Here is a 10,051-nt window from a genome sequence, read left to right on the forward strand (position 1 = left end):
CAAATGCATTCATACATGATCTGTAGCTGCTCCGTCTTCACTTGGTGCCTGGTGTACTGCAACAGTCTGTAAATGATTTGCATGATCGGGGTGTTATGTTTTGCAGGAGGCCAGCACTACTTAACCCATTTTTTCTGTGTGTGTGTGTGGTGGGTCTGCTATGTATTCCTGGCCGCCTGCAAAACTTAACGCTGCAGCCCATCGAAGTATTTATAGGCTCTCACAGTGGAACAGGCAGCAGAGGATCCACCACACATGCACACCGAGGGAAATGCTGTTATATGCTGCTGCTGCGCGGAAGGCTTAAACGCCACTCCCACGTGAATTCGTTAGTACTATCACATTGATCCAAAGCTTTCTGAAACCACAGGAAAGACTTGCCGCAGCTTCACTCGACTTCAGCACAACTTAGATTTTCAGCAGCTTGCAGTGCTGGTTGTCAGAGGAGAAAGCAAGTCTCCTGTGCCTCCAGAGCATTTCACTTTTCCTATATTGATATATATTGATAGTAAGAAACATTTTTTCTTTCCCCCTAAAAACCCATATGGTGTGTTTTACAAGGTTACCAGAGTGATACCTCATAGGGCCCGTAGGTAGCATAGTAACATATATTAACATGAATACATTTCATGTTATAGTCTTACTTAGTAACATACTGTATTAAGTAGACCACCTCTAAGAAACCTCAAACACATAATATACTTTTGCAGACAACCACATCTGTTAAATGGCTTATTTCTGCCAGTATTTTTGTACCAGTCCCATACAGGTGGCAGAATTGGCTGCTAGCTCAAGCATTAGGTTGCTTTTTGAACAACTTAGAGGGAAAAATGGTTGGCAGATGGTTGTGCTATCACTACTGGCATACTCACTCTTGCCAAGAGCTTAGATCAGATACTGGTAAGTGCTGAATGAAAACTCTTGCTTAAGCTGCAAGGACTGAATGTGCTGAAAATGCTCTTTATAACAAACTCTTCAGACAATTTTTTGGTCCAGGAATTTTTATTTATTATTGAATATGATCACACTAACAATTTTTATTGCAGGGGAAAAAAAAAGACAAGAACAAGGAAATATAAAGCCTAGGTCTGCAGGTGACAGAGGCATTGGCACAGAGGTCATGTCTGTTCCAAACACCATTTGTCTATTTTACATAAAAAGAACAAACTTGGAGTAAAACTTAGAACAGAGCTTTCACTTGCTCCCCAGGCATCTGGACTAGTGCCTAGGCTGGAGTCATGTCATCTTTCTGTTGTGATATGGTGACTGTACGTAGAATGGGTATTCCTCCACAGGAATTTTAACCCCAATGCAAAAAAAGTGTGAGCTGGGGGATTAACCACCTCACACAAAGAAGGGAACTGAACCCTGATCACCTACTTGTTGCAGAACATGTAGATAATGAAGCTGTTTTAAAACTGCTGATTTAGGGAAATTCTGACTGTTCTGTTCATACTAGAGAAAGGAATTAATCCTGTTTGGGTTTTTGTTTGTGCTGTTTTGTTGGGTTAAAGAGCAATGTTTACCGTCAGTTTAAAATCTGTGAATCTTAGGTGAAAAGATACATGCAATAGCATTAGGGACATAATCCTTACAGACTCCCGGAGATCTAAAATACTTGTCAGTCCCCAGTGTATCCACACAGTCATTTTAAATGTTGATGGCTCTCCATTTTTTAATGACAAACTATAAGAGGCATGGTTGAGCAATGGTACAGGAGAGAGAGATACAGTACCATATCACACATTTATGCACAATTTATCCAAGTTTGGGTTGACTGTAGCATGGATGTACAACTGTTTAACTGCAGGGTGTTAACTCAGATCTATCAGAGTTCATTAACTAAGAGGTCTGCTAGGCACCATTAGCTCAGTGACAATTTGGTTCTTCCAGTGCCACTCATCTCTCTTCTCAATCCTCATTGCATCCCTAGTATCTAGATTTCTAAATTATTTCTATTTTGAGGAGTATCCACTAATGAAGAATTGATTGCGTTTTCTTAGTTCAGAAAGGAAGTAAGGCTGTGGATACAGAGGTTTCATTGTGAACCTGCTGGAGTAATTTTGAACCCAGCTACCTATCTGAACTCAAATGCTATCTTAATTATTTCTGTATTACTTGAAAGGAAACCTAAAAATATTCAGAGAAATAGTTTTCTTATCTTTTAGAATGATCTGCATAGCTATCTTCTTATTGAGGTAAATTGCTGCATTGATATTATGTATGAGATGTCACTTATAAATAGATCCTTTGGCTCATGGATTCAAAAATGTGATGTGGAAGCATTTTAAGAAGAAAGGAGAATTCAGATTAATTTGTACTGTTACAGAAATGGAGGTTGCTTTAATATGTAGATGCATGCCACTACATATCTTGAGTAGGAAAAAATGCTTCTTCATGAATCTACCAGAGAATTTCTCCTGGTGAGATTAAACACCAAACCATGTTATACGATTGATTTCTAGTAGTGGAAGAACCTCAGTCCCTCTTCAGATCATCTTTTTAAATGAAAAATATTAATTGAAGAAGAAAATTTCAAGTATTGAGGTTTTTGAGGCTAGATTCTCTACTCAGTTTCTCTACTCAGTTTCTCTGAGTGCAAATAAAACACTGTGAGTTTTGGAGGCATCCGGTATAGCCTTAGTATAAACTGCAGCTCCTCATATACTGCCAGCGTAGTCTTTTGCAAGATGCTTGCCAGAACACAGACTATTTCAGCCCTTTTCTCTTCCACTCGTGCCTTGTGGTGTGCCTCGTGTGCCCCCAAGCCCACCCTGTGAAAGGGAGCAGTGGGCATGCTCCATCATGCGGTCCTTCTGCTGGCTCCAGCCTTTTTCCGTAAGGTGGCAGGAATGTGCAGTACAGGACAAGTGCTGTCTTGCAGTGTGGTTTGTCCCTCCTTCCTTCTCTGTTTTGGTGGGAAAGGTGTCTATAGAGCAGTTAATCTTTTTTAAAATAACTGTGTTTATGTGGTAGCTACATGGGATTTGTGCCTCATTCTGGGGGGGATTATTTGATCGTTGTTCTATGTATTCTTGATGCATTTGGGTAGGGAGAGAAAGGCACAACTGTCACTTCCCAGCGATACTTAGGCTAAATCTATACTGGTAAGTAAAACAGGCCAGGGATGGTTCTCTTGTCCTAGGGCTAAAAGGCACAGCATGCCTCATGTCCATATGGCTAAGTTCTCGTTTTCCCAAAAGAGGGTGGCCTCATTCAGACTGTCCCTTGGGAGCAGTCCCTGGCCTGCGCTGTCCCCTGAACCATGCCCAGCCATTGTCTGGGAAGATGTTAGCTGGCAGGAGCCAAAACTGTGCCAGGGAGCGGGCTTACAATGGAACAGCAAGGGCAGGGGCATGCCAGTGCGCCAGCACATGCCCTGGCCCTCTTTCCGTTCCTGGTACAAACGTAACTGTATTAATATTGATGTTCCCTAAGTTTAGCAGCATCTTTAAATCATGTTTTCAGGTTTCCCATCAGCCATATAATCTGGGCTAACATTATAGTTCTATTCATTTTTAAAAACTGTATTAAATGGAAAGTGAAATAATATTACAGCAAAACAGAGTGCAAATAATGGAACACAGCTGTTCTATTCTTTTGGAGGGATGCAGTAAAAGGCAGAGGTAATACCTGCAGAGGCTTTTTTTTTTTTTTTTTTGAGCTAAAAAGGGTAGTATGTGTTTTTCAAGCTATGCTTAAACTGAACTGGTACATATGTAAATTGAAATGCATGTATGTGAAGTTCCAGCTGAGGGGGGGGGGGGGCCTAAACAGATTGAAGCAAGGAAATGAATCGTTAGTGGAATGTCAGTAAATATTCAGATATCCTCACAGTTTCTTAAATAAATGCACATTTGTAAAATATCAGATTGCATATTCCAAACACAGCTTTAACTCTGTCCCTGTATCCATTCCCAGTCTTATTCTGCAGACCAGAAAACCTCTACAGTCAGTAACTACATCAAATAAATTCTGAGTATGAGTTACAACCATCACACAATACGGTTATGTTGGAATATTTTTGCTATTTAATAACAGACAAAGTGGATATTTTATTTTGGAATCAAAGTGCTGTTATGCGGATTTATGGTTATAAGGTTGGCAGTGTTTCTGAGTACTTTCTTTTCCAAAATACATAAATATAAAGTGGTAAAAGTTTTGTTTTTAGCTTATAAATGTAGTTAATCATCTGTTCAAACAATAAAAAATTCTATTTATTAATGGCCAAGAAATGTTAGAGGGTTTTTCTTTTTTACAAGAGACTCATTTAAGTCAACTGGATGAAATGAATAGACAGTGAATATCACAATGGTTTAGAGGGGATCATGGCACACCAGTCAATCATGTGGAACTTCAGTCATTAATCCATTAAAGTCGTTACTGCCTCCGAGTCTTATTTAAAGGTCACGGTCTTTTTTAAGGATTTCGTTGATGAGGGAAAGATCCATGTGTTTGATCCATCCAGCGCGTGCACTCACTGACTAGCGTGCTGAAGTATGTTCTCCGCTTGGAGTCTGCAACACTGAGCAGTGGGTGGGCAATAACGTGCGAGAGCTCTTGTGGGCTACATGAGGATTTGTATTGATTGTTCTGTTCTTACATCCTGTTTTTTATCGTGGTTACAATATATGCAAACATGTCAGGCAATTAGACGTGTGAGGACCTGGTTCTGCTTGATTATTTGACTTCCTGCAACTAATAATGAGATTTTTGAAAGATTTAGTGCTATGCCATTGAATATAAAAGAGAATCGGAGGCCTGTATGTGCAATGGAGTTAGGTGTGGTAGATTAAATTTGTCCTGGCATTCTTATTGAAGCCTCCCTGTAGGCACTATCAGCTGTAATCAGCACTGTTGCCAGAAAAAACATTGTAGTGTCAGAAACATGGGTGTTTTAAGGGTACAGCCGGGGGGACTTGAAGTGTTCACTTATTTGTTTAACTTTAAATTAATAAAGACCCACAAGATTCTTTTTCTTTCCTGGGTTGTTGTTGAATTCTGTCATTTAAATTCTTTTTACTAGTCTTTATAAAACTGCTGGCATCCAAATTACCTACTTAGGAAAAAGCTAAGTATCGTTGTGGCACATTGAAAATATCCGCTTGTGTGCACAGTAATGGCCTAAAATGAAATAAATTCCCAGCAGGATTCAGAGGAAAGGACAGAATACTTAAGATATAACTTAACTATCGTGTCAGTCAGCGTTATGCCTAGACTTTCAACAATGTGTTCTCTTTCAGTTGCTAAAATTTCTTTTTCTGTTCTCTTTTTCTTGATAATAAGGACTAGAAATGATCGACAAAAGTTATAAATTATGCACAGGCTGTGACCATCGGATACTACAATAATGATTCCTTAGCATAAGAGCAAGTTTTGATTCTCAGAAAGATACAGGATATACAATAATTTTGAAATTCCTGGAAGTTTTTTGCATCATTTACTACCTCTTTCCAGTAAGACTGTGGCTGTGAGAATAAAGCAAGTTAAAATCGGCACATACTTGACCTTTGTGGCACTGATTTCTCCTGCACTCAGGGGCTGGCTCGTAGGCCCAGGTGCTGGACGCTGTTTAATGAGTGAGGTGACCCTGAGATCAGACCGGGACAGTGTTACCGGGAAGGAGCAACAGCATAAATGTAAAAATTAGTAGTCTGTATGATAAATATTTTAAAGGATCGCCCTGTTGAAAGCTTCAGTACATGCTTCACGATGTCATTTAACCATCAACTGTAACTGAACAAAATTAAGAATATCTTTTCTATTACATTTGTTATCTTAAATAAGATAATAGATATTCACTTAAAGCACACACTTCTGGTTTCTTCCAAAAAACAGACTTACAGGGACCACCCCTGAACAGAGGCCAATCCTATCTGACAGTTCATTGTTCCTGCCATTGTATTGATTGATTCTAAGAAAGACAGAGACCAATAGGTTTCCTGAATAGTTATAATAATAGTATTAATAATCAGATTATTAGAAGTGAAGTAATTGTAAAGCTTGCAAATGCATTTTAATTTGTGCTGCTTACTTTTTGTGTTTCTCCTTTTCAACAAATTGCAATTCACCAGTCGATTGCAGTGTGGTTTATAGACCACTTCTGCATGCAGGTTTCTGTACACATTACTGTGCCGCGTTGACTGTGTAACAAATACTACTCAATTTTTTGCATGTCTTTCCTTCAGAACATGGAAATTAGCACTAAAGCCTTAGGTTTAGCTTTAGAAAAAGATTTTTTTCACTCTAAAGGAGTCTTACGGTGTCACTTTCAGTCTCTCTTGTGAAAGTTAAAGTTCTTTCTCTTGCTTCCTTTTATGTTCAAAAACTTAAATAATTTATTACTGCAGAGGAATGTGTACTGAATCCAGTAACCAACAGAAGACATGGAAAGATTTATTGGGAGAAACAGTAAGAGCATTCCTGGCCAGGTGTATTTTTTTTCTTTTTTGTGAAATGGGGAAAAAAAAATATACACCTCCAGCCAGCTTCAGATATGGCTGGAAGCCCTCTTGGAAAACAGCGTCTGTAATTCTGAAGTGCTTCTTGAGACAAACTGAACAAAAAGCAATGAGGGGCACAAAGAGATTGGTACTGCTGAATAGCAAGAAGTGTGTTGCTGGATCTTGAAAGCGACTGCAGTGTTTGCCATCTGAGTGGGTGTATGCACATGACTTCCACTCTCCTTGTACATTCTACAGCAATTTATACCCATGGGAAATGAGGGAGTGAAACCCCTACCAAACTGGGCGTAGTGGCTTCCGAGTTCCTCTTTGCACCCTCGGTCCATGACAAAAGGTACTGGAGGAGCAGGACCTGACTACACTACAAGACTCCTTGCTTAACTGAATGGGAAGTGGCACTCAGTAAACAGCAAGGCACAGCTGTGGTGAACATTTTTACTCTAAGACAATTTTTTTAGACCACTAGTAAATAATTTTACTGTATATTAGAATACATAACATGAATTTGTGAGGACGGTAATCTTTTGGGGGGTTACAAATTGTAATAGCTTACTTATTTGGTCATTTTTAGGATAAGAATCTAGTCGTGCAAATATCATTTTTCCAGGAATGATGAATCAGGTATAAACTACTTCTAATTCTATCCATTTACCTCTCTAGCATTCTTCCTGTCATCTATGTAAAGCAAAAAGTTAATAAGAGCATTATAAAACGCAATACTACATATTTTAGAGTGTTCCAGGGATACTTTTCCCCTATCAGTTTTTCCTTCAACCCCAACTTCTTAGTCTCCAGCTCCTCTCCGTGCTAGTTGAACAGGTAGGTCCCCTCAGCAGTAGCCTTATTCCTTAAAAAGCAGTGATTAACGTTATGTACAAGCTGTTGAAACCATTTCCTCTTTCTCCATTAATCCAAGTGTCTTAAACACGTCATCTACAAATGATTCCTTGATGCAGCATCTTAGAAAAGTAGTGGTGACAAGATATAGAATCAAACTTCTCCCTCTGCCTGCCCCAGGCAGGAAGCTGTACCTGCATCCCATTTGACATGTATGTGGGCCTCATGTTGCAGGACCCCAATGATGGCGTTTCCTTGACCTGTCCAATAATCTGTTCCATTGTATACCAGTCCTTACTGTTAAAACACTTCCCTGACTTCTTATGTCCCAGTTTAAGCTCCCTTAAGCCTATTGCTTCCAGTTTTATCCATTGTGGATACGGAAAACAGCTCTTGCTTTCTCTCTGTAGCTCCCCTTCTGTATTTGAAACTCTTCTAGATTCTCCCCAGAGTTTTGTAGACCTTTCTTTTTCTCTGTTGCTTCACAGAAATTGTTCCCTCCTATTTCTCTCTCCAGGGATGTGTCTGTGCCTGGCTACACCTATTGATATTTTCCCAGTGCGCAAACGAAAATGTTACTGGTAGCAAGAGGCCAACCTTTTATAGTCAATACAATTAAGAAAACTTGGCAAGTAGACAAAGGACTCTTTCAAATGTGAGCTGGAGTGCTCAGTTAGAAGCACGGAATCAAAGTCTCTTTTTATTACTTCTTCCTGTGTTGGTCTCTATACTTGCCTATCAAAACCAGACTACTTTTTAAAGTTATTTGATACAAAGATCAGCCTAAACTACTGAAGTCCCAGTGCTTAAATGCCTTTGTGAGTTTAAGTAGTTTGTAGACTACAGATGGGATTCGGTAGGTGCTTAAAGTTATAGGTCTTTAACTATGCTACTCAATTAAATCCTCAGTTTTCTTCCAGTGTTTTCAAACCCAAAATTTTGACTGGCTTTTAGATTTTAAAAAACTGTTAGGAAGCAAGTGACAGAATCAAGCTTCTGTTTTGGTGGTCTCTGGATAGATGGCATTAATTCTAGCAGTTAAAATATATTCCTTTTTAAAAGAATAATTTTGTTTTTTAAATCGTCATGGAAAATGGATATTACTATGAAATTGTGTTTCCTTAAAATATAAGTTTTAGAAGTTGTTCTTCTAATAAGTGCAAATAATTTTTTTTTTCCAACAATCATATGGTAATTTTGCATACTTGAAAATTGATTTTAAGTATTTACTTTTTCCACTTTTGTTAACATATTGTTTCCCCCACTCCTTTTTTTTTTTTTTCCCCAGGACCATTTGCTGCTTCAGGAGACAGTAAATTCTGCTGCTGCTCTTATCATGGCATTAATAAAGGACAGAAACCCGGAGCTGACTGGGCAGCTGTTGGTAGCATAAGACCATAAATCATGTGTAGCTTTTGGAAATGTTTCTTTTTCATCATCCATTCACCAAAGGTCTTGAATCATTTTACTCTTTGATGAAAACTCTGGATTTATGACATTTACTATTAAGATCTTTTAAGAACATATTTTTGATACTTAAAATGCAAGTCTGATGTTATGTATAAAGTGTAAAATGAAATACAAATCATTCTGAGGTACACTGGGTACATACTGTGAGGAATGATACTGAAATGTTTTTGTGAGGTACTGATCATTTAAAAAGGTGCACAGAGGACACCAAAGTATTCAGTCTTCATGCAGAATTGTCTTTAACCATGCATGTGTGTTGTACTCTAGGACTGCATGAAAGAAATCTGATTTAAGATAAAATAATACTAAAGCACAGCTCTTGTTCTTTATATGAAATTATTTAAAAATTGCTGCTATACCTCTTAGTGAATGTAGAGCTCATTATACAGTGTAGCCTTCCTGACATCAATAGAAACGCACATTGCAAGAAGTATTTGAAGGGTCAGGTCCCCGTCCTCCATGTAATGAAGGTAACCTTGAGACAAAGAAAAGATGTGCGTGGGGGCAATGAGGTGCTAAACCCCAGTTTTCCAGATGCAGTATGCTCTGGCTGTAGCACTCCTTAGTGCTACACTTCTTCCAGTATCCACGTACCATCATTTCGAAGTAGCTCAAATAGCTCCTCTGAGTACTGTATTACACATACTCTTTGTACGTGTACGTATATGCATGTATATGCATATGCACGCTTAAAGGAAGAGTTAAGACCGAAAAAAATGTTTTGCAACCCACTGTGTAGGTAATGGAGAAATAGGAAGATTCTGTTAGCTCATCTACAAGAATCCATTATTCATCTCTTGCTGGTTAGCATGTGTATGTATTAAATAGTAGTGAAGAGAACTGAGTGTTATGAGTTCAAATATATGCTGCATTGATATTCAAGTGTGGAAAGTTGGGACAGGAAGGTAAAATGGTGAATGGTTATTATGTGGAGTATCTCCAGGTATCAGAACCACTAAGAGCAGTACAAGAAGAGGACAGTCCCTGAAAACACCTGTCCCTCCCTATCCATCAGACTCAGGAATTCCAGCTTTCCTGCAACTTGTGAAGGGGCTAGGTTCATGTCTTACCTACCTGCCGTGATTGGAGTAAGGTCTTGGAGAAGTATCCCCACCAGAAGTGTCCAGTGAGCCCCCCATTCAGTCTGTCCTGAGGGAGTGCACTGTCAGTTCAGCAAGTTTCCCTCTGAAACCAGCATTCCTTACTCCCACCATGTTCCGCTCCCTCTGTTGCTCAGACAAAACTTAGGATAGCATGATCCAGGCTCGGCCCCCTTCCCC

At 39.1% G+C, this 10,051-nt stretch overlaps 1 protein-coding gene across 1 annotated transcript in view; it reads left to right on the forward strand.

Annotated features, from left to right (window-relative positions):
* Positions 1 to 10,032, forward strand: part of ISPD (isoprenoid synthase domain containing) — a 118,759-nt gene extending 108,727 nt beyond the window's left edge. The window contains exon 9 of the mRNA XM_009326091.1: positions 8,590 to 10,032. Within this exon, the coding sequence (XP_009324366.1) occupies positions 8,590 to 8,694 (105 nt within the window). The 3' untranslated portion in view covers positions 8,695 to 10,032. The remainder of the gene's footprint in view (positions 1 to 8,589) is intronic.
* Positions 10,033 to 10,051: the final 19 nt, after the last annotated feature.

The sequence above is a fragment of the Pygoscelis adeliae genome, unplaced genomic scaffold (assembly GCF_000699105.1).
Source record: "Pygoscelis adeliae isolate BGI_AS28 unplaced genomic scaffold, ASM69910v1 Scaffold15, whole genome shotgun sequence".
NCBI lineage: Eukaryota > Metazoa > Chordata > Aves > Sphenisciformes > Spheniscidae > Pygoscelis > Pygoscelis adeliae.